Source organism: Aquila chrysaetos, chromosome 4 (assembly GCF_900496995.4).
Source record: "Aquila chrysaetos chrysaetos chromosome 4, bAquChr1.4, whole genome shotgun sequence".
NCBI lineage: Eukaryota > Metazoa > Chordata > Aves > Accipitriformes > Accipitridae > Aquila > Aquila chrysaetos.
Genome location: NC_044007.1, coordinates 25247522 through 25273346, shown reverse-complemented (window position 1 = coordinate 25273346; position 25825 = coordinate 25247522). Strand labels below are relative to the sequence as shown.

At 39.6% G+C, this 25825-nt stretch overlaps 1 protein-coding gene across 7 annotated transcripts in view; it reads left to right on the top strand.

Moving 5' to 3' along the window:
* Positions 1-25825, top strand: part of CPQ (carboxypeptidase Q) — a 166141-nt gene that overhangs the window by 24483 nt on the left and 115833 nt on the right. For all 7 annotated transcript variants that reach the window (XM_030012612.2, XM_030012613.2, XM_041123191.1 and 4 more), the window contains 2 exons: positions 193-646; positions 12415-12622. In XM_030012612.2, coding sequence (XP_029868472.1) covers positions 220-646; positions 12415-12622 — 635 coding nt within the window. In that variant the 5' untranslated portion in view covers positions 193-219. The remainder of the gene's footprint in view (positions 1-192; positions 647-12414; positions 12623-25825) is intronic.

Genomic DNA, 25825 nt, shown 5'->3' with positions numbered 1-25825 from the left:
TTCATTTGCTTTCAATAATTGTGTCTCCAAGTTGAGTTTACTTTCCTGCCAGTTCTGATCAAAGCATTTTCATGATAAACTGATTACTTTTTATTTTGGTCTGTCTGCCAATCCAAATAACAAAAAGTATTGCTGATAGCTGTATGATTTTTTTTAATATTCTTTCTTTTTTTCTTTTTGTCTCTCCAACAGGCCATCTGTGGAAAAGAAAAAGAAAAAATGAAGTATGTATTCTTAATACTTTTCATTAATTTATTACCACAGTATGCTGGGAAGTCTTTGAGAAGAGATGATAGATACCCGAAAACGTTTGAAGACATTAAAAATGAGATAGCTGGCTATACTGATATTGCTAAAGCTATTATTGACCTTGCTGTTCACGGAAAAGCTCAGAACAGATCGTATGAAAGATTAGCAGTTTTTGCCGATACCATAGGACCTAGACTCAGTGGTTCAAAAAATCTAGATGCAGCCATCAAGTATATGTTCAGTGCCCTGCAGGAAGATGAGCTGGAAAATGTGCATCTGGAGCCTGTGAAAGTACCACACTGGGAAAGAGGAGAAGAGTTTGCAATGATGCTGGAACCAAGGAATCACAGCATTGCTATTTTGGGACTTGGGAGCAGTGTTGCAACTCCTCCAGAAGGTAACTCTTCCTTTTGGAATTAAGTATCACTTGCTTTTCAACACCAAACTGTATTATACGCCTAACAACTTCCTCTCTCAATGGTCAAACTGAAGTTTTCTGCCTGCTATAATAGTTCTGCAAGACGAGATGCTACTTTTCTGTGCGACATGGTTGTAAATGATGCGGTTTGGTTTAACTCAGTTTGGTTGAACCGGCTTGTAAAATTAAAGTTTTTTCTCCATTAAATCTATACCCTGTTGTTTAACACTGCTAAACCTCGTTTGCAAAGATTCTGCTCCTCCATTGAGTTTGGTGGAAAACTTGTTCTTGTGATCTGGGGCTTTCCAGCCCCTCTTTTTAATTTTGGCCAGAGAAGTTCTCTATGGACTGTTGAGTTGACACATGATTTCTCCTCTTCTTGCTGTGCGCTATCCTGCCAAGCTCAGCACTTCACTCTGGCAAAAAACAAGACAGCAGGAAGAGGAGGAGAGTCTCGTGCTGAGCTTGGAAAGTGCCAGCCCCTCGCTAAGTGTGGCAACTGGTATCTATGTGTCCTTTCCTCCCCCTGTCTCATGCTCACCTTGGAAAAGTCTTTGGCACTTACCTCTTACTGAACTATGCATTGCCTTTTAGTGGATCATGTGATATGTTACTTCGGGAACAAGAATGATCGTTAGCTCGGCTCAGCAAAATTCAGATGTTTTGAGCCCCAAATATTAGCTCACTTGCAAATGAAATGATTTATAAGATACTCCTTTTGTACATATTGATGTAGGGCAGGAGTGCTATTTAAAGGCCAGATGACAACCTTCTTCTGTGACTGCTCTGCATAAATAACAATAGACTTATTCCTAGACCACTTCAAAAGCAGTCTTATTCCTTTATGAGAAAATAACTTTAGTTTAGGAAATAAAAGGTAACATGATACTTATAATTTTTTTTTTAATTGTAGATTTTTGTAATAGTGAGCTTTCTGTTTGAAACAAATCATGTATAAAAGCTGTTTTGTTTAGAAAAATTATATAGCCCTTCAAAACACAACAAAGTGAAAGTGGGTAATTTAAGATATGTTTGGAATAAATCTTACTTGGTTTGGGAAACTGCAACTGTAAATTTTGTCTGAGGTATTTCTGTCATATCGAGGTAAGCACATGCCTAAAATGCAAAACAACTAAAGCCTTTGATAATATCTGTTTATTCCATGATATGTCTAAGGCTTAGTGCTTTGGTAAGAGAATATTTACAGCAAAGGTTAAACCTACAAGTTATTTTCTATCCTTTCCAGTCCTATTCCAAGATTCCTAAAAAGGAAGCTAAAATTAAAATGGTGGTTTTGGCGTTGAGCAAGTGTTACTGAACCTGCAAAGAGAACCTGGAATTTAATCTTGGCAAACATCTTCACATCCTGAGAAGTGATCACATCCCGCTTCCCTTTCTTAGCTGTGTAGTTATTTGCACTTGGCTGGTCTTACTCCTAGGTTTGCCTTTTTTCATTTAGAGAGATACTGAATTTACATCTTTAAAATTGCTCACAGAGGCTAATCACGTCCTACTTTTTCATCTGATCTCATTATACTGATGACTGAATGGTCTGGCTGGTACCTGTGGCTGGTGATATCTTGGAAGATAACATTGTATTATCCAGTGCTGGTTTATACTGAGTAATGTTCAAAACCTCCACATTATTCTTCCTCACCTTTTTACTTTCCTCTGACATCTGCCATGTTTCTGAAGAGGTGTATGTGTTGGTGCTCAAAGACTGCATGGCAATGAGATCTCTCACAGGAGAGTGGGCAGTTCCTCACACTTGGTGGAATAATTTTGATTAAATTACTTACCTTCTGACTTAAAATCTGTCCTACTGTTTGTGGCTGTTACAATTTCTGCTGGTCTCATCTTACTCTCTGCAAGCTGTGACAGCTTTTCGTGCTTGAGGAGGTTATGCGGGGTAGCTGGTCCCTGATGAGCTCTTGGCTGTCGTTCTTCCGATCGCTGGACCAGCCGCCTGGCTGACGGAAATGCCTGGTGAAAGCCACTCATCATCAGCCTCTCCAGGCAAAAGAATTGCAAGGTGTGCTGCTCAGAAAAGCGCCTGTCCTAAAACTCACACTCATCCCAAGCATGGAAAAAAAATAGTGTGGTTAAACTATTAAAATCACCACCTCATCACTTCTGAGGAATTCATTCTCAGATCCGCTCCCTCTACTCTAACCAGCAATTGTCACCGTGCCCTATTCCTGAAAAAAAAGGATAGGCAACTGAATCACATCAGAAATATTTGAACAATTTCCCTCAGTGAGGGAATACCGGCAGTTCTGATTTGTCTTGTTTTAGCCAAGAAGCTGTGGAAGTGTGTGAGTCATCCTGTAATCAAAATAATGCAATTCAATATTTCATCAATATAAGATGCTTGATGCTGATTCTCCTGGTATTGTGCTGCTGTTGCTGCATGGGATCAAACCAGGGAGATCTACCGCTGCTGTGCCATGCTTTGCCAGAGGAACGCGTTAAAGGCTGAGGACTGGCGTTCAGACGTCGGCTCCATGTTCTGGCCATTGGCGCCTGGGTTCTGCCCAGGGGCAGAGACACCCTTCAGAGCTGCCTCTAAAGTGGATGTGCAGGTGACCCCTGAAGGTGTTTGATGTTAGCTTGATAGTTATTGTGCATTTTAAATCATTCCTATCAGGATATGTTTCAGACCCCTCAGTTTACAAACCACTGTCTGTAGAGCCCTGACAGATCCCTTCCTTGACACTCCTGGTGCCTACTTAGAGCCAGAGGACAGCACTGGCTCAACTTTTTGTCTTTTAAGGTCTGGGATGGGGTTAAGATGAGAGGGGGTGACTCCCCCATTCCAGCAGGAGGTACAGGACAGCATTTCTTGCTTTCTCATCCTCTCAGTTATGTCCTGTATTCCTCTCTTCCCATTAAGTGCCTGTAGGCTTCAGACCTGATGAGCTAAGAAAATAGGAAGTATTGGCAGAAACTTAAAACGTTGCTTCTCTCTGGATGTGCTTAGTGCTTCATGCTGGACATGGTGGCCCCCGCTGCCCTCAGAGCTCCTCCTGGAGCTCAGGTCCCCAGGCTAGTGCTCTGAAGGGCTCTTTATTAACATAGCAATAGCCTAACAGTGGTTAGAAACCTGGCTTTGCATGTTGGAAATTCAGGGTTTATTTTCCCTTCTGTCCATGGAAATTCAAACCAGTGTTTCCTAAGAGTGACCCAATGACCAGAGCACACGCTGAGGCTGCTCACTTTCCATTTTGGCACACGCCATGCAAATATGGAAAAAAATCTGCGATCCTTTGGGGCAGGAACAGGAAGCCCTAAATAGTAGCAGTATTTTAGCCATGGAGCCTGAGCCAGCATTGACTACAGGATACAAGGAGTGTCTCTTCCTCCAGGTCTTCTATCTAACCCATGCCTATGGGGTTGAAAACCTTAGGGGATGTGGACAGAACTTTGCCTGTTTATTGGATTTGCTGGGATTTGCCTACTTTGGCTCAGATATGAGTTTGGCATATCGAGGGTTGGCTCACTCGAGGTTGAAACAGTTCTGATCATGTGCAGGAGGCTTTTTGGTACCTTGTGATCTTATGGATAAAATCCGCATTTCCCTATTTTCTTCTTTAGGACTGGGCAACATGCCAGGATGTCAAGTTTCCAGATTCAGTCTGATTTACACAGCAAAAAGGCGCAGCACAGAAAAGGTTAGATTTTTTTTTTTTATTGAAGAGGAAAAAAAACATTTTCTCTTTCAGTGTATCCCAAGATTTGAAAATGTTGGGTCAAAAAGAAAGTTTTCGCTTCCTTTGATCTCCTTACAAGGAGGGAGTAGCTTTCATGCCTGTCTTAGCAACAGAGAGAGGAGAAACATGAAACGCAGAATGACTTGGATTTCCAGAAGTCAGCAGAGATTGAAAATGGTCACCACCTTGAAGAAATGGATTCCTAGGTAACAAACAGGATTGAACGTTAGAAAGCCCTCAGTTTAGGGAGCTGGCAAACTGGAGGTTTACCATATTTAGTCAATGTCCGTGTCTCATTTCCAGTGTTTCAACATTGGCAAAACATAGAGATATATGTAGAGAGACTGTGTTGATTTCTGGTAGTACTGATTATATCCCCCAAATTCTGAGGAAAATAGACATAATTGTTGCTTTGAGAATCCCATAATTAAAGGAAAGTAGTAGTTTAGCAGATGTTTGACCATAAAGTATCAAAGAATTCATATTTTCTGCATGTGTTTTAAAATGCACTTTTTTCTTTTGCTGATGGGTGACCCTGCCCTTTCATTTTAAAGGAATACTGACAAGTAGAACCAGCCCTAGAATGCAGCCTGCCCGAAATGTCGCCTCAAAAAAGGAACAGTCTCTAGTTTCTATGTACTGTTTGTTGCAGTGAAACTGAAATAACATAAATCTGAAGATGATGTATTGGCAGACTTTTTCCTAGTTTTTGTGTTCGAGTTGTGGGTTTTTTTGTTTAACTATCAACAACATTTGTCCAGTCTTGCTCTTATAGAAGGTGGTGGGAGTTTTGCCATTTAGATAATATGAAAATAGTTCCAGCCTGTTATTTATAAAATGGGGATTATATGTGTCTCGAAGCTGTTGAAGGCGTGTGCTGTTGCTGTAAGCTCACAGTCTTTTTAAGCCAGGGATGCTGCTGAAAGAAGTGGTCTGGCCCCAGTCCTGGCTGATGTATTTTTCCCCAGTGTTGACCCTCCTTTTTTGTTTCTTAGTGGTGGATTAGGGAATTCAGCTAGATTAACAAAAGGCCAACAAAAAAGTTAATTTTAATGTGATTCAGAGGATTTACCCTTGAGTTGCCAGCATCTCGGATGACCACTGACCTACTGGGAGAAGAGATCCTTCTGGAGGGGCTTGGGTACCCCCTTTGATGAGGGGTTCAGTGCTGAGAACAGGGGTTGGAGAGATTCGTAGGTATGAGAGCACACTGCACAGCAAAGCCCTCCTTCTGTCTTCACTGGATCCCTCTTTTTCTATGCGTGAGGAGCTATTGATTCATATCTTGAGACCATGAGCCTCAGTATTGGGTGCCTGGATTGTTTATTATTACTTAGAGCAGTGCTGCTTGCGGTATGATAATTATGCTACTGTTTTTCTTGGAATGTAAAAGATGATGTCCATGAAGGACCTCAGACGCTGTGGTGTTCAGTGGCACAGCGTCTGGGCCAAAAGTTAGTGCAGTTGCATTTCAAAGATTTAGAGAGTAGGAGTAGCTGTGTGGCTTTGATGTGGACATGCTGTGTGGGAGGGACATGGGTTCCGATTGCTGCTTTAATGAATGGTCAAGTGAACTATACGGATTGGCAACAGCAAAAAAATTGAATATCAGGCCTTGGCCCTTTTCAGTGTTGCTGAGTTTGAGGGTGGTTACCTCAAGGATGGTAAACCCAGGCTGAAGCTCCTGCCTCACACTAATGGAGGCAGGATTTGAACATGGTTTCCTGCATGCGTGAGGAGTGCATGCACAGCTGGGTGGCACTGTCACCTTCCCTCCCAGGGGATGGCCTGCAGTGACTGGCATCTTGACTCGCTAAGGAGGGAATAGTTGCCCTCTGTACCTCCTGCCTTGGGCACCTGTGTGCTCCGAAACTGGCTTTTCTGGATCCCATTCTTGGATGCCTGATTCTTCCCAGACACTGCATAGCAAGCCTGTGCCCTGTGCAGGGCTGCTCCTGGGAGAACCAGGACCGTTGCCCTGCTCTTTCGGCATCCAAGGCTTTGTGCTGGAGGTTGGGTCCAACCCTCTTGCTGCTAGGATTTACTGCTACACAGTAAGCTACATGTTATTGAAACCAAACTGTTCTAATGAGATCCAGTACTTGCTGGAAATTGTAAGTCATATTTGTAAAAAATATGACTATTATATAGTGGTGTTTTTTCTCTGTGTTCTTCTTAAAGAATGGAGTAATAGGTTTAGTCTCTGTGCTATGCATCAGAGCTGAATAGCCTCATATCCTTTTGGATAACTCTCCTATGTAATTCTAGTTTCATGAAGTAATTCTCTTTACTGTTCCACAGAGTAGGTGAGGTCACATTTTCCAGAAGTGTATTCAGATTTTACAAAATCTTTCTTCCTGATAAAAGCCTCCTTCTTCGTTTCACAGTTCCCCTGAAATAGTTAATCTTTTCTTCATATTATAATTCTTATATCAATACATATTGATACGTGTTGATAGAGCAAATGTGTTTCCAGGTGTTAAAGTATTTTAAATTTTCAGTACATGTTAATAATTTTTGAGGGAGAAAAAAATAAGTGATGATAAGAATCTTTCACTTGCTTCAGCCTGACACCAAGCCTTAATTTGATGAGTCCATTATGGACCCAGAATTTGGGTTTGTTTTTCTGAAAATCTTGTTGAATTATGTGGGGCATTGGGGGAAAGCTGAACTAATTCCTGGAGAGAGCTGAAAAGCAACATGTTTTTAAAAAAGGCAAGGTAGAGGTTGAGGGGAAAAATGTTTTCTGGCCTGATTTTAGAGGATGCTGAATCTAAGTAGGATATAACGCCACGTCCCTAATGTTACTTAGCTTTCAAGAATATATTTGCCTTTTCCCTCTACTCCCCAAAACCTTCTTTTCTTTGACCTGTCCCAACAACTACCTTTCTTCCCTATCTCCAGGCATATATATCTAATTTTTCACTGTTGTATGCTTCATCTTCTTACATCCTCATCCAGGAGTATTGATCCTGGCATGTGGTCCGGTTCTGTGCAGGATGATGTGGCATCCAGGGTCCAAGACTGCTATTTTTACAGGAGCATTGCACATCCCAGCTGCTGCATTATAACTTTGTATGTGCAGCTCTTTCCTGTGACCCATGCAAAAAATTTTCTAGGTTTTCTGTAACTCTGTGAAAGAAGCTACCTTGCAAGTAGGCACAAGACAGTGCATGTGGGCCATTTCTGAAAGAAGCAGGGGCATGGTACTTTTATCCAAGGGAGATGGTCAAGTCTGAAGGACAACTGAATTAGCCAGGCTAAGGTCAGAAAAGCTTGGGTTTACCACCTGCATGTGCTTAGGGTCGGCATGGAATACAGTATACCTTGGTGCAGCAGCCTCCAGGCTAAATTAGCTTTGTGGGAGAGCTGAGGTGGAAATGGAAAAATCTGAGAAGTGGCAGCCATCTAGCAGACATGAAAAAAGGGTGGTTTGATGTCTCTGGTCTGCAAGGTAGGGCTGTGATGATCAGGTAGGCTTCATGCACTGCTCTTGTGGTGTGTTGCTGCTCCTACTCTGTCTTCTTCCTACCATGAAGTGTCTTGATTTCCTGGTCCTGGTGTCCTAATGCCTGGTTCTGATGAATGGGGAGGTAGCACTCTGTCTGCCTCTTGCTCTCATGGCTGCAGAGGCCAGGATGTGTTTCAGATACATTCTTCCCCACTTTCAAAATCTCCACCAGTACCAGAACAATTAGATGTGTTGTTGACTTTTTGTGTTGATATTTCAGGCAGTATTCTATGCTTAGGATGCAAAAATTTTAAATATATAACACACAGGGAAGTTTAGCGGAGACTTAATTGATGTAGTTTCCAGCTTTGTTGTGTCTAGATCTAAAAATGCCATATTTTAATTTTTTTAAGCAAAAATTGCGTTGCCTATCAGATTATTTATTTGACAGTGGCAGCTTCAGTGCATGTGGATTAGCAGCATCGCTGTTTCATAGTGTGATTTGTAAGAGAAATCATAATTCTTATGTTAACACAGTGTGAAGTAAATGAAGTTTGGAAGGTACATAGGGGTGAGTTGTTCACTTGCTGTTACTGAAAAAATTTATTGTCAAGTTAATGATGGCTGCATTTGGCTTTGTAACTAGATCTCCAGGGGACTGTTGCTGTTAAATGGATGACAAAAATGAGACTGGGGGGAAAAAAGGAAGAGAGTAATGCTGTAATTGAGGAATGAGGAAATTAGTATCCAGTAAGATTAAGCAGTATGCAAATGATATTTCTTTCTGGCTTTGCTAAATCCTCCTTTTAATACAGCAATTGACTGTAACTAACTAGGCTGAATTTCTGTGTGTTTGAGTTGAGTGTTTCTAGGATAGTAATAAAAACCAATGGAGACTGGGTTCCTAAATCTCAGGAATTCCTGATACTTGATATGGTAAAGTCTTGCCATGTCTTGCCCTGGTGTGGCCAAGAACAGTAACAATATTCTGTATGAAGTTTCCTTGATGTTTTAGTAGAGATTCTTCAGTTTTTAAAATTTGATAATAGGGTGGATTTTCCTTTTTTTTCTTACTCTTCTTGAAACCTGTTACTAACACAAACAGATGGATAGCTCCAGATAATAAAATGGCTTAAATATTCACTGCATTTAATCTTGGGGAGAATAAGTAATCTTGTGAGGAATTCCCTTTGAACTAATCTACTTCTGGCATGATTGCTGGCAGGTAAGCAAGGTGCTAGGAGGTGACTCTCCAGACAGAATTCTTCATGCCAAGAATCAGACTTCTGATGTATGGCAATGTTGTAGACAGCTGATTTACAGGTGCTTTTATATATACCAATGTCTATATGTATATATATATATGATTGGACATATATATATATATGGACTATCTGTAGCTAATAAAGGGTAACTGTAATGAGTCTTGCCTTCTTCCTGCCTGTGACGGATTTTAGACTTTGCTAATGCATACCATGCCATTTATTTCAGCTGGCAGTGTGATCATCAAAGTTGTGGCATATCCAAGTGTTTAGATAGAAATGTACATTTCTGTGTACAGAGTACTTTGAAATCCATAATTTTGTAGGTAATTGAAAGTTGCCTGCTTGTTCCCACCATTAACACCCTTCCTGTACCTTAATTCTCAGAAATGACAGGATACAATTTACTGTTTAATATGAGAAATGAGAGGAGATCCATAGTACTACATAGATTCTTTTGCTCACTGGCCCAACCCAACGATATGTGTAATGTTTCACATGGTAAGAACAAATAAATAATCTTCATCTTCATACAGTCAGCCAAGTTCATCACGTTCATAATTCTGTCTTCTACACTTCATGCTCTTTACTTAGCTAATTCCCCAAATGCTCTGTATTCATCTTTTGGACTGTGTGGGTTATATTCTTTATATCTTGCTTAAGTAAGCAGGCAATCTGGCTCCCTCCTTACATGGGTTTTCTGAAGACTTCTATTTAATAACACACAGCCAAGCTCTGGATCAAATAACGAAAGGAGTAAGAAAGAGATAGAACAGCTTTTAACATGGGATGCAGAGCCATAAGGCACTGAATTGGCAGGAGATGCTAGGGGTAGAGTTTTGTTAATTTGCTTAAAGGCTAAGTAAGTTGAGGCATTTCCCATTTTTAAAAGAAGTAACTCATTCCCCTTAAACTGATAAATTGTTGGGTTTTTTGTTTCATTTCTCCCCTTGCACAGGAGGTCTTAGGGTGGTTTGTGTATGTGTGTCCACATCTGTATTTAAGATAAACATTGCTCTTGTCACTTCAATAGATGAGACTGAAATGTTATAATATGGGATTAAAATGCAAATGAGTTGTTGACTTAGTCAGAAGTTACACAGGAGTGAAGTTTTACTTTGTTACAGAATGCACTGCAATTGATGCTTTTAGTATACTGTGCTGCCATTAAGTTAAACTTGCAGAAAGAACCTTTGTTTTGTTTTGTCAAAGGATGGCTTTATTTAGGTTTTTTGGGAACATTCAAAAGTAGAGATACTGGGCTGGAGTTTGCAGCTATGTGTTCTTTCCCTTAGCTTTAATTCCCACAAAGCTCACTGTACAAACCACTGATGCCTGTCATCTAGGGAGGGCCATAAATGTACTTCTCCATGATATTTCTTAGGGATTATAGATGGTTACTAGCTGTCTGTAGTGTTCTTTAAAAACCATCCAGGGTTGGTGTTTGTTCATTAATGCAGTAATGCCAAGAAGAGTTACAGTCCTTGCTTCCCTTGACGAGCAGTTAGTAATACAACATGTGCCCTTCCAGTGCCTGCTGAATGATCCAAGTGCAGCATTGGGGAGAGCTAATAGGAAATACAGATTGCAGTATCAACCTACTGAGACCATGACTTTTCTTGTGGAAAACGAAATTTTGCAGATACCTGGCTTTACTTCCAGTGGCACGGTTCCATACCCGGAATGATCCTGTCACAGGGATGCTCCTTAGGTAGGCAGCTGAACCTGCAGTTCATTAGAAGCAGCTGGAGTCTGTTAACACGGTCACCTACCTGCCAACAACAACTAGTAAAATTTGAAGGTGATTCTCTGGTTTGGCGCTCTGCCTCCTTCTGTAAAGCTAAGAATCTGAATAGTTATTTAAAATTTTTACACCTCTCACACTAGGTTAGTTCTGTAGCTAAAACTCATGGGCTTTTGCTGTAGCAGTAGATGTCTTTTGCCCTCTTAGTGGTGCACTCTTAAGAAACCAAACTTTTTTGTGTGATACAGTTACTTTAAGGTTTTGAAGTGTACTACAGTTTGATCTTAAAGAAGCCATGAGCCTGGATGCACTGGTGCTGGAAGAGATGATCTTCCTATTTTTCTATCAGTTCTTCTCATGTGTTACAGTCTCAACTACAAGCCTTTGAAATCTTTTCCAAATAATTCTTACACTACAAAAAAAACCAAAAAAAAAAGAAAAAGAAGAAAGAGGACTTTCAAGGAGAAATATTTTCTTCTTAAAAACATGATAGTTTGACTTCTTCAACAAATCCTTGCTAGACATTTGTTATTGGTTTTAATTTTCACTGACATATTCTGTGGCTTTTAGGTGAAATGTACAACACTAAAATTTCAAGCATCCATTAACTTCTATATTTAGAAGGAAAGTACCAGCCCATGCTGTTAAGCAGTTTCTACTTATCTCTGTAACCAATCAACAAAATTGGATTTTAAGCATAGTGGTCATTGTAATGAATTACTTCTTAAATGCTGTGAAATATAGTTCCTCAATTAATGTTCTAAAAAGTTAGAAGGATTCTCTGGCTTTGGGAAAAACTACTTATCTATAAAATCCTTTGTTTTTTCAAGCAAGATAATATAGTAATTTAAAATGATTCCAACTATTACAAACAAAGAGCTGAGTGGGTTCTAACTTACCATGTGTGAATAGTTCTGCAGAAATACCTGCCTATGTTCTCTGTATAATAACTGGGAAAGATAGGCTCCTGGAAAAGCTCCCAGAAGGAGATCCAGTAGAACTGTGGTATTCTCCTGAATTAGATAGGAAGATATTTTTTTTTATTTATAAACATACTGCAAAATCTGGTGAAACTGCAGAGCTTTAATTTAATTTCATTTATGGATTAAATAATTTTATAAGTGTTTCATTCTAAAAATATGTGCTTCCAGTTGTCTTATGTTAAGCTAAGTTGTTTAGCAACATATCAAAACAATTCCATGAAAGGATTACTATCTTGTTTTATTAATCCCATAGGCAGCTTTTGCAAATGTTTTTGTACTATAGATGATTGCAGTGAGGCATTAAAGCACATGCAGAGAACAGAATACCCCTCATGTATCCTTCTTGTCCTTCAAGTTATGTTTTAATACCAATCTGATAGCATAGTTTACAGAACTGTGTGTACTTGGTTCAGGGTGCTATTACAGCTATTTACTACCAATCCCTGATGAAGAATTTCATGTAGTCTTCCTTTTCCAGTAAGAAGTTAAATCTGATTTCTTGTGTTCTGCACAGTCCATGCTTTTCTGTCTGTTAAAACTGGTTGTAGGGAAGTTACAGGAAAGCAATGTTAAAGCCACTGTAATACTTTCTTTCAGGAATTACGGCCGAAGTCATAGTGGTAGCCTCTTTTGATGAACTGCACAAAAGAGCTCAGGAGGCCAAGGGGAAGATTGTTGTCTACAATGAACCTTTCATCAGTTATGGTGAAACTGTGCGATACAGATCACAGGGAGCAGTGGAAGCTGCTAAAGTTGGAGCAGTGGCATCCCTCATTAGATCCATTGCTTCTTTTTCTATTCACAGGTAAGCATTTTTCTCTTTTCTCCCTGTGACTCACATTTCAGTCTTTAGTTCACATGTCATTTCTGGGCAGGCATTTTTGTTCTCCATGACTTAAACCTTGCCAGTGACGAGTGGGTGTTCGGTTTTGAAACTATTGGCTGCACAATAGTTCTTTTCCCCTGTGCTTTGTCATTCTTTTGAAATGTTTTCATTTTTTGTTACCGATCCAAATTTTGTATGATACTTTTTTAAAAGAAGTTCCTGCATTCTCAAGGCTGCCATAAATATTCTGAGATCAACCAAAATCAAATGCCTTTGGTGACAACATGTACCAGACTGTCAGTGATGATATGAACTGGTCATTCTGTATATTTGACTAGAATGTAAGTGTACAGTTTTTATTGTCATTTTCCTAGCATGAGGCTGACTTGTACTAGATGAAGGAGTAGTCTGCTTTGAACAGAATTATTTAGAAAACTTCAGCAGTAAGGTTTGTAATTCTCACGCTGCTTTTAAGTAAGGTAAGTTGAAATAATGATTTTTTTAAAGTATTTTTAGATGTCTTAGTACATTACTTATTTATCATATATAGTGTTACATTACTGAAATGAGCTTTTTTAGTTTTCTTCTGGTTGGTAACAGAATTCCTTATTTTATCTGGTGATTTTTTCCAACTCTGAAAGCTTACACTTAAAATGCTCATCTATTGTGAAAAAGACTAGTTGAGGCATAGAGAGGAAATGGAGAAGAGTCCAGCCATAAAGTAAAAGGGTGACAGATACACGCTGTCTTTTAACATAGTATTTTAAAAATTTTACACAATTATTGGTGAACTTAATGCCTGCAGTGAGCCTTGTGTAGTAGCCTGCTGGTTGCTACGTGAGTTCTGGTCACGCAGGCTCAGACAGCAGAGCTGGACTGAGGACTGCAGACGGGACAGACCCATCTCCCTGCCCAGCCTCCTGAACCTGAGCTGCAGCCTGAGCAGGAGTGGCAGGGGCTTTAAGTGATGCCAGACACAAAGCTTGACTACTTAAACTGTAGAGCTGTGTTAATAAAACCACTTAAGACAGCATGGAAGAGAGACATGCAGTTTATACAAGAGGTGCTGTATTTTGTAATGTTGTTCTTTTTTTGGCAAATACATTTTTAGAACAGTACAGGCCATTTACTCCTTCCCCTAGTTGCCCAGTAACTCTTTACCCACTGAGGAGTCATTGGCAGTGGCTAACCTGACCCTGAACGTGTGCCACATCATAAACTGGAATTGTGTTCTGTTTAGATAACACCATGGTTTCTTTTTGATCTCTGCTCCTAGGTTTTCTTTCTACACAAGTCTAGACTGAAGGTGGGAAGGGATGGTATGGCTTTGGGTCTTGCTTGAGGCTGGGACTGGGAAGTGGCTGGGACAAGCACTTGGAAGCATGCTTGATTCCACCATTTTGGACAGAACATAAGTGGTCACATCTCAGCAGTATGAGAAGTGTGCAAGTGTCACCATTTGTGATGCTTCATAATGTCTGAGAAATGCAGTAATGCCAACTAACTGTATTGGATCATGTGCAGAGGACAGCTCTGCTGCCAGTGTAGTTGCTTGATAGCATTTTTATATGCTCTATGTTCCCTTAAAGAAGCCAACATTACCTATTTAAAATGCTTTCTCAAAAATAAAGTACTTAGATACTATCCAAACTATACTAGTGTATTTCTTGATCCCCAACAAATGGGATGTTTACGATATATTTTCTAACACTTTCAATTTTCTCGTAAAGTTCATAATAATGAACAGATAGTAGAATATGTTTCAAAAACAGTTTTATGAAGAATTACATGGTTTCAAAATAGTCTTATTTGATATCATCAGAGAATATTGCAATCTATAATCTGTTGACTATCTGAAAACCAGAATATGATCTATCCTGTCCTTAGTTCTGGTGCCCTGGAGAGGTATCCATTTGAAAGCAACTCTTTGTATCTTCTGTTTGCCAGACTATTTATGGAAGTGCATTTTAACATGTAACGGAAATTTTAGAGATGAGGAACAGAGGTGGAGACTGAAGGTAGTAAAGCCTGTTTATTAGGTCTGGGTACTGGCATTACACCTATTTCAGAATTGAATGAAAAGAGAAGAGAAACAGATGCTAAATGCATGTTTGTTTAGAAGTATTGAATCCTTAATTGAGGCTGGGAGCTGAGGTGTCATTCCCAAAAGCAATTTCAAATTTAGATGCTGCCAGGAAGCATTTTTTCATTAAATGTACTTTCTGTCCTTTCTTCATTTACCTTCACTTACGGTTTTTTTTGGGTGTGGGAGGGATTGGTTAATCTATTTTTTCCTATAATAAGGGAAGTATTCAGGTCCAGTCCGTCACTTCTGCCACTCCGTGATGCCTAGATCTGTTTGTCTTGTTTCTAACAGAAAATAGGTATTGCTGTAGGCAGGATGGATTTTCTTATCTCCATGCCTTCTCCTATGTTTTCTCTTAATCACCAGCTGTGTGTCTCCTTACTGATGTGCTGTGCTGGATGGACGCTGTGCTGGATGTGGTGCTTGCCAATCAGTGTCTGGGGCACTGTTTGTTCAAGTCGCTTGCCTTTTTGATTGACTGATGGGAAATACTGCATTGCTGCAGGGAGTAGCGTGTTAGAAGGGTGAGAGATGGAAGGTAAAAAGCCGATAAAAGACTTCTAAGTGTTGTGAAAGAAAGTCTTGCATTCTTGCAATTTGTATACTGCTGCTTTGTTGACCAGAACCTTTTCTTCTTGGGCCTGTGTGTTTACGTGTGCACCTATAATATGAATATAATATAATATGGCAGTTCTCCAAAACATCCTGGAAACATCTTAGAAGAAAGTATCCTCCTTCTGATACTGCACTATCCCACTTTCCTCAGGAAAATGAAGGGTGGAACTTCACAATTTTCCCTAAATTATATCAGCTTTGGTGTGGTTGGTTTGGTTTTTTTTTTAAGATTTGAACCCCTTTTCGGCAGGGGGTTGCTTATGTGATTGTTCTATTTGCAATGAATTAAGGTGGCTGGAACAATGGAAGGCACTTTGTGGTGTGATTTCTAGGTGACCTTGCAATGCAAATAATATTGATAGGTTAATACTAGGTACTTTCTAGTAGATTAACGTTTTAGGCTTATTAGGGCTGATTATTAAAGCTTACTGACAAGATAGAATTGGTAAAATCACAACATGAATTAAATCAGTGTTCTCTTGCTGACAGCTTGGTGGCTGTTCCTTGTTGCAGAGATGGCAAGCGACTGCCACATTGTCAAGAGCAAAGTTTGAAGGGAACCTTTGAGCAGGGATTATGTGGGCAGCTTATTTTTCTTTACAGTATGGTGATATAGCTATGGAGTGAATGAAACCACCTGGAGACTCAGTCATCCCAACACTGAATAAGGGCAAGAAGAAATGAACCTGAATATACTCAGAAAAACTCATTGCTCTGTTTATATTGGGGGTCATGCCAACTTACCAGTGACAGTGAAGGACTGGAAGGATTTGTTGTTGATTTTCAAGGAGTGAATTTATTTATTTAGGGCAGAAATGGTAAGTGAATAGGAAATAAAATGAGCAACAGCATCTCCCTTGGCCTATGAAGAGATGACAGTAGTTAGGTGGTTGATATTACCATGTTGCGTGGCAGTTGTGTCTCGTGGCATTGTCCCCATGTTGTGTTAGAGTCAAATAATTCTCTTGCGACTTTATAGGTATCATATAAGAGTGGGTTTTGTTACTTAGGAGAAAGTCACTGTAACAGGTAGGTAATTTTCCCTGCCCTCCCCCCAAATGTTGTGTTTATGACAGCCTTTTTCCCAGTAACAATTTCCTGAAGCACTGGCAATTTGGTGGTGAAAACATTTAAGCATGGATATTAGGAGTTAAGAGTAACAGAACTATTTTTAATGAACCTTCTCAAATAACACATATTACTGTAATCAGTCAACAGAATCCATAGTATTCAGCTTTGTGGAGAAATCCAGGTGTTGACTTTTTTTGCTCTAATAGCTTGGCTGTGCTGTGATTAACTGTCTTGTACAAGTTAAAGTAATACATACGTTTACTGTTGTATATAATAAATTGATGAGTATTTCCCAGTTTGTAGTGGATGTTTTTACAGTAAGAATACTCAATTTACAAGGCATGGTTAAAAATGTGGTTGTAATAAGCTAGCCATAAGTATGGTTTTTTGCTTCCTAGTTGTACATTTTCACAACATTTTATAGATAAAAGGTATCCTTTAGCTATTGAAATGGTCCAGTATTTATCCTGTGGTGAATACTCTTATGAATCTAAAACTCTAAGTAAATCCTTCTGTTCCTCAAGAACCACAGATTAGATAAAGTCGTAACACTGTGTCTTGTAATAATAACCCCTTTAAGGGCTCTAGAAAGAAGCAAATTTGAGTGTTTTTCAAGAACTCAGAAAGAAAGTTCCCCAGAAATCTCAGAGATAAATGCCAAGAGCCCAATTATTATTTTTTTAAATGCCGCAGAACAATCTTTCCAGTATATAAGAAATCCAACAGGGAACATGTTACAAGGCCAAAGTAGACCACGGAGTACTTTGACCCAGTCTGAAGACTGTTAACAAGGACACATACTTGGTCAAGTTCTTCTCTTTTTTGACTGAATTCAGCATCTTATACTTATCTGAAGTAAGTAATTTCCTTCACTTTCTTTCCCCTTCTTCAGGCTGCAGGTGGCCAAGACACAATGTCTGCTTGCGAAGCTCTAGGAACTCTAATCAAAAGCTGTTTCTCGATGAAAGCTGAATTCATGAGTGGCATGGTGCAACTCAAGGTTTATGGCAGAGGTTGCATGGATAGCCCAAGTGAATGCATATGACACAATTAAGTGCGGGCATGCCAGGGCTGGAATATAATTTCATGTAATATATGTGAATTTGAAAACTTGCTTTTCCTTTATCTTAGTTTTCCCTTTTTGTCACCTCACTTGGTTTATTTTCTTCTACCATGTATAGTCATGTATACCTTTTTGTAAATACATTGTACTCTCAAAGTGTATTTTCTTTTCCTCTCCTGTTTTCCCTTTTATTCTTCACTGCTTTGTAAACAATTTATTCCCTTCTCCATCTCGCTGGCAATGCATGTGAGTTAGTGTCATTTTTCAGCTTTTGGGTGTTAGCACAGTGATTCCTTATGACATCACCTCTTCCTAATGGTTGGCCTGCTGCCTTTGGTTCCAGATGTGAGCCTTGCTTGCTAAGGAGAGCTTCCTCCTTTCCCTAAAATTCCATGTCTAAGGAAAGTAAGGGCTTATTCACATCAGTGGTGGCAGAGACACTCAACTTCTGCTCCTTCTGGCAAGTTTTCTGAAGTCTGAGGTGGTACAGTAGTATTGGTAGTGTTTCTTTAGCTTTTATTTGTCTTTTGTAGCAAAGAGATGCATTGGTGGTCTTTAAAACTGATGTTTTATCTTTGAAAGGCTGTATCCTCTGGTTGTGTCATGAGCCCTGAAAGCTCCTTTTCCTCCTGTTCTGCCCTCCTTCCACAATGAATGCCAGTATATCTAATTTTTTGCTACCATCTTAGGAGCCTTTCTTCCTATGACCCGTTCTGCTGTTTGTAGAGGGGGAGCCGTGCCATGTCCATGTGGTATTGTATTTCAGCTGGTAAGCGCTGGCTAAGACTTGTGTGTGAGCGTGAGGGCAGTTCTCTGTTAATATGGCACTTGCCATGGCCTGAGCCCAGCCTGCTCATGAGCTGTAAGTCAGGTCCCTAAGCACCTCTATTGCTCTGTGAGCATGCGGTCTAGCTAAGCAGACCTATATTCCCTTCCATGTATCATAGGCTGGGAGTCAAGCAGGTGAGACAGGTCACTTTGCCCTAGAAAGCTGCCCCTGTTGCCCATTAAATGGCCTGGACCACCAGCTGTTATTTTCAGCCAAAAAATCTTGACCTGTTTGTAAATTTCTAAAACTTAACCTGCATCCTAAAATAATTTCAGGAGCTCTTCAGCTAACCGCTTCATTTTTATTGTCTTCTTTCATTTTTGTTATTTAATAAACAAAACATTTGCTGTGAACAAGCAAGCCTATGGTAGCACAAAACATGAGTTAGGTTTGTCATCACTTTTTCTTCACTCACACTGTCTGTTGTAGCATGGGACTGGTCATCCAGATTGCTGCTCAACTAAAAAAAATTAGCTTTCCTCAGGCATTTGAGTTTAACTAAGATTGTTCACTGCCACTGGCACCTGTTGAAAGGAAAAGAATGAAATTGGTTTATATGTATGAAATGAAGTAGGAGTTTTTGTATTATTAGTTTTTGTAAGTTTTTGCTTCACTTCGCTCTTTTTGCTCAACACTCATACACACCTTTTTCTGATCTGCCTATAGCACCCTGGTGACTAAGAGATTTTCTGGGCTGCTGAAGCCATGCAGCCTCAGTGGCATATCTGGCCATGTTCAGGGGCCAGCCTGGCTGATGCTCACAGGATGCGTAGCTGGAGAGAAGCCGACAGGTAACATCTCTGGCCGGGTGTACAGGCTTAGTGTGCGTGAGCTGCCAGTGCCTTGGGTATATTTGAATTTTGGTCCCCCTCTCCAAGTCCTGTGTCAGTTCAGGAATTTGTGGTTACTCTGGCTTTTGGCCTGTTAGCGCATGTGGTATGTGAGTTAATTTCCTGCAGTTCTGTTCAGTCCTCAATTTTTTCTTGCTTCTAATTAAGCTAGCCTTGGGCTCTCAAGTCTGCAGGGGTGGGATGTATTTTAGTCCATCTGTAAACCCGCTTCTTTGGTTTTTGGTTAATGAAATAATCTTGTGTCTTGTTCTGTTGGGATTAGGGAAAATATTTTACTGGTTGTCCAAACTTTTTCCTCTTCTAACTGCAAATAATTTTTACATGTTTCAAAACAAAAATCCTTGTGTTGCAATGGAGTTTTTCTGTCTGTTGATATAATTAAGTTAAAAATCACTTTTTTTAAAAAGTAAAGTAAAGCTGCAATTAACGATTTAGGTGCAACAGCTGAGACTGAGCATGTGTTAGTGGTTGGGCTGTGCTAGGTGCACTTATTGAGTGCATCTTCTGGTTTAGTTTCATCTGAAAGGAATCCAACACTGGTGCTCAGAGACTGCTCGGTGATCGGGCAGCCAAGAATTTTGGGAGGTTCACTTCAAAAGCTCATTCTTTATTCAAACTAAAAGGCTAATATGGACATACCATGTGAGACCTTTAAGAAAGTCACATCATCTATATAATAATTTAAACTTTTTATGGTGTAATTTCTATTGTTGTGGCCAGAGATGTGTCCTCTGTGATACTAAGATTCACTTAATCAGTGCAGGTTGTGGATCTTGATTATCAAATGGCAATTCCAAGAGGGAGTGCAGGGACAGAGACGAACGAGGTTTTCTGTAAGTCAGGGAAGACAAACTTAGGGATATTCACTGCATGTCAGCCAAGTAGGTCTCCTTGATGCTGATATGTACGTAAAATCAAACATTATTATTATTGAAAACTTTTTCATAGAAATGGATAAACCAGATTGCCTTTTTGTCAAGAAAAAACACTGAGAAAGATCTGTTTTAGAAGGGGGAAAGTTACTGGGTTAAGTTTCCAGAAATAATGTTTTTCAAAGGATGTCTGGGGCACAAGACATTTATCTGAGTATAAAAGTAAACTATTTCTGTATTCCTTGAGTAAAAAAATCTACTATTTTTACCTCTTTTTTCCATTTCATGTGACAGTGCTAAGCTGGAATCTGGAATTCTCCTTGACTGCTTGTAATGCTATGTTCTTTGGTTCTGGTGCATGCTATTATCAGCAGTGCCACCACTTCTACTTCCAGGGAGCTAGTTCTTGTTGGAAGTACTGAAAATAAAGAGTTTGCCTGTGTTATGTGTGGATCTGATGCCTTTGTTTATTTACTCAAGAAACTTCCTTTGCTCATTGCCATCTTCCAGTGACAAGAGTAACTGTTCTTATTATTGCCTTGTGGTTTTTAAGTGGTTTTTTTCTTCCCTAGCACGTGACTTTTATGCGCACAGGGTGAAGTGGTGAATGTGTGTGTTGAAGAGTTATTGTGTTTCAGTGGGGAGGAGAATGCAGTTGTGGTCAAGGCAGTTTAGAATTGATCTCTGAGGGAATTGGAAAACTGATGAACCTCATTCTCCTTGGCTTGATATTGTGCGTGCTCGCTTTTGAGACTGCAGAATTGTTATAAAAATAGTCTCTTTCCGAGTAGGGAGCACCTTCTGTCTGCTTTGCGCAGGTTTGGGGAATGCACGAGGCATAAGGGCAGCAGGAAGCTGGGTGATAAGTGTAGAGATGTAACAGTAATGCTGTAGCATGACTGAAGAAATTGGGAAGCACCACTGATTATTTCTGAACACTCTTCAGTTATGGGATTAGTATAGTGGCAGGAATTGTTCACAGGAAACATCTCAATGAGAGACCATCCTAAGGCAATATCCTGTGGCAATAGGATACAGCAATATTGTGTTCTGTTCTACTAAGGGACCAGGAAACAAAGATAAACCCCTTGTTTGTGGTGTAACAAGAGGAAATAAGAGCAGACCATGTTTTATAAGTCTCTGGTGAGCTTGTGGAAGATTCTAGTTATGTTTCATAGCACTGTGCATGTTGTCTTGCTGCCCTTAGAGATATGAATTGTTGGTGTGCTGTGGGATTTATTTTCTTGCCCTGCACTTAGGGGCTTTCCCTCCAGGATGTCTGTATATGTTGTTGACTGACAATTCATTAATTTTTACTTTGCTTCCTATGTTCCCTGAAGGCCAACATGCCAGACTGCATTCTGCAGTGCAGTCTTTGTGCTCACTTTTGGGCAAATCCTGTCAGCAAGAGAACTTGGATGTCCTTAGAAGAAATGGAGCCTGTGCTTTAGGAGATCATCATGTTGCACAGTGGATTCTTGCTATTTGAGCAGTGATTAAGGAGTCAAATTTCAGGCAACTTCATAAGAGTGAGAAATCTCTAGATGATGTTTCTTAAGTCCCGATCTCTCTGGCTTTTGCCAAACTTTTTGCCTCTTTTTGCTTTGAACTGCATAACTCTGTTTCTTCCAGTAGACAGGGCTTGATATGACATCTGAAACCTCTGGGTAATTTCATACGTCTGGCAGATTTGTTTTCTTACAAAGTCAGTAAAATGCTGATGAGACTAACAAGGGCTTTCTCTACCTCCTAGTTTTGGCTACTCCTGTTCAGGAATATGTAATTGGAAAGAGTTTCATCCATTTAGTGTCTAGTAATATAAGCAGTGTCCTGTAACTTTGATAAAGGCAGGTAAAGGGCTAGTAAAATCTTTGTCGGTAGACTCTGTTATCCAGAAAGATGCTGTAAGGATAATGGGCCTTTTGAAATCCTCGCTTCTTCACCAATAGCTTCCCAAGGCAAACCTTTATCAATGTAGTATTCAAGGTGTTTTTTTCTTCTCTTCTGGCCCACCCACTCTCCTAACATTACTGACTCATAAATTTTCTTGGTGGCTAGATGGCCCATACCATGAATAACATGTGTTAACTCTGGTCTTATTTGGGTACCAAGAGCACCCACTGATGAGATTTGGTCATATTCTGGACTTAGAAAAATTTAAAAGAACCATTTTGTTCTGCCTTTGCAGTACTGGTTCATGTATATAAAGATGTTGAGCATATAAAACTGCCAAGTCCTGGGTTTCTTGTACTGATCTTTAAGGAGTTACAGCTGTGCTTGCTGTGGGTTGAGCACTGGGAACTTTAGCAGTTTTCTGTGATTTCCTGTTTCTCCCTAATCAGCTCCGGCTTTCTTCAGTGCTGCCAGTCCCTTCTGAGTCTGTATGAGTTGCTGTGCCTACAAAAGCCCTGTTAGCAAGTTCAGAACCATCTGACATGATTGTAATGTCTTGATCCATCAATTGCAGATTCTGTTTTAATGTTCTCACAATATTCAGTTTTCTTGATTACACTGACAAGTGTCTCACTAGTATGTGGCGACCATAAATGTCGAGGATTGTAGGAAAACCTGACAACAAAAATGCAGATAAACATTACAGAGAGGGATCTGAAGAATACAATGCCAATGAATTATTTTCACAAGGGGTATATTTATTTTCAGCTGCTGATAAGATCTGAGAAGTATGTGGACTGTCATTTCATTTCTCTGTAACTCTCTGTTTTTTCTCTGCAAGTACAGCACTGAGGACTTTATCTGGAGTGTTCATCTCCAGAGCACGTGAGCACATGGGTCTGGACAACTGGAAGAGATTAAACAGTACTTAGTTGTGCCAGAATGGTACAGAATTGGTGTTTGGGGTATCCTAGCCTAATACTCTCCTTTTTTCATTTAAAAAAAAAAAAAAAAGGAAAAGAAAAAAAAAAAAGAGAGTAAAGGCTCTGTTTATTGATGTATTCTAGGATTAACTCCATTAATTTCAAGTTACACAGCAACTCACTTTTTGATTTTGGTCTAAGCAGTGCTGAAACAGCTTGTACAGAGGTCTACTGTATAGATTCACCTGCTTATGCAATTTTATTATTTTCATGTCTTATAATTGGTTTTCCAGTTTGTACTTTCCACTGAGTATTGTTTCTACTTCCTGTACTACTCGAGATACTTTTTCAGAATCTATCTGGTATTGTTCTTAACCTGATGATGTTACTAAAAATGATCTACATATTACAGAACAGTTTTAGCATGTATATATTAAAGTTTTATTTATGAAAAATATTGTATCTGCTGTAAAACATCTGAAGTATTCTTTTCAAGGTTTACTGCTGATTTCCAATAGTGAACACAGGTTTATGTAGGGACTCTGGCTAGATTTGTGTGCTTCAGAATCTGTCTCATGCATACAACAAAATGTTTTATTTTGATATGTAACCTTTTACTTATGTCATGTAGAACAAACAGGCTGACAAATATAGATGCCATTTTTAAAATATACTTAATGTACTAGTCAACTGTTAATATTCACAATCTCTGGTTTATGCCCCAGGCATGCAGAGGATTTGGAAATGCTAATTCCTCATTTTTTTTGCCTTGTTTGCTTAAACATGTGAGCAAACGTGTATGGTTTGCTCCGACATACTATGATTTCTCTTTACAAGAATGCTTGCATTGTTTTTCAGGGGGTAGGGGGCCTCTTGTTTTTGCTGGTTCTTCCATTTCCCACAGTCTTGCTTGTGGCTTGTCCATATGGTAAGGTATTTCTGTGTTATTTCATTAAAGGTTGTCTTCACATAGGATGGCCTCACCCTGCTGCGTTAGGCCTGCTATGATCTGTGTCAGGCGTTTAACTATGATAAGCTAGTCCTGTTTGTATGATGAAACCCTTTATTTATGGCACACAAATTTTGACTTGTGTTTTTAGGAAGTCAGAGCCAATTATTCTACAGTTGTTGTTTAGAATTGTTTTCTAAATGTAGCCTGATGTTGGCGGCCAACAGTAATAATGGGCTCTTCCCTGTAGAAGTAATGTCTTGTGCCTTGTAAGTGTAACTATTTCAATTACTTTAATCCTTTTCTCCAGCTTTGTTTTCCCCTTCAAATCCAATCAGTCACCTGAGCCTCTCTCTTATCGTGTCCATCTTGTTGCATCAAATACTAATCCTTTGGTCTTGCCTGCAGGGTAGGGCTAAATGGTGAAAATCCTTCTCCATCTGGTTTATTAAATGAGAGTTGCCAACTCCTGTTTCTGCTCTGCCAGTGATGCCAGGTTTGATTACTTGCCTGTTGTCCTCTCCTTCAGGCACCTTATACTTTCTCTCATTTTGTTTCTATATTTGGGAGGATGGTGCAAACCTAAAGCCATAACTTTGTTCTCTTCCAACTTTCCTTTTTAAATCTGACCTTTGGTTTTGTATTTATAGATTGTTCCCATATGTCATTAGCTGGGTAGGTGACTAGGGTCTGTGACTTCTGCTAAACTGCGTCACCGTTACCTTGCTTTCCTAGTCACTGTCCGCAGTACTTCTGCATTGGCTGTCTAATACAAATATTGCAAATGCTCTGTGAAACAGGTTGAGATAAGAACAGTTTAATAACTAAAAAAAACCCCAACCCAATAATAATAATAATAACACAAATATAATAGCAATAATAATCATTGTGATGAAAAGGAATATAACAAAAAGAGAGAAATTAGACCCAAGAAAAGACAAGTGATGCACAATGCAGTTGCTCACCACCCGCTGACTGATGCTTGAGCAGCGATCTGCCCCTCCTGGCCAACTCCCCCCAGTTTATATACTGAGCATGACGTTCTATGGTATGGAATATCCCTTTGGCTAGTTTGGGTCAGCTGTCCTGGCCATGCTCCCTGCCAGCTTCTTGTACACCTGCTTGCTGGCAGAGCTTGGGAAACTAAAAAATACTTAACTTGGGATAAGCACTACTTAGCAACAACTAAAACATCGGTATTATCAACATTATTCACACACTAAATCCAAAACACACTGTACCAGTTACTAGGAAGAGAATTAACTCTATCCCAGCCAAAACCAGGACAGAATGTTAACTTAGTGTAACATTTGCACATTGTTTACTGTAAAGAAGACAATATTAAAAGACAGCTCTTCTAAACTGTGATTAGTTAGCCAATAGTAGATTCTGCAATAATTTGCCTATGCCAAAACCAAGTAATGGCTGTATTATTACATAACATTGGCTGACTACTGCTGATAAGTAATCCATTATATAACCATGGGGTTTTATGATAAAATAAAATGTAGTGTGTTTGATTGTGAACTTCTGCTAGATTGAGATTTCAGGTTGACCTAACAGACATCTGTAGGAAGGCTCTGGCAGGAGGCGAATGACAGAGAATACAGGTCATTTCCTTGGCGTATCGTATTTTCAAATGTAAATATTTAAAAGCAATTGGTTCGCTGTAGCTCAAAGGATTTGGATTTTGAGTTCAATTCAGTAACAACTCACCATGAGAGTGTTGAAGCCACTGGAAAGAGCATGAAGGAGCTGGAATTTCCTAAAAGTACAAGGCTTTTTCCTAGTAACAGCTCTTTGTAATCAAGAACAACATGAACTTTAGAAATCAGGTCCTGGGATTCAAACGTGATTTTGCCAAAAGTCTGAGGTTTGGAAAGAATGAGCTTACAGGTGGGATGTGATGGAGGTTTTAGCTGTTGTATAATCTTTGTAGTGCTTGCACCTTTTCAGGGAGTAGACTGTGATCCTTCTTTGAGGAGAGTCTGTGTGTCCCTCTAAGTTTCTCTCCCTGCAGTCTCCAAAGA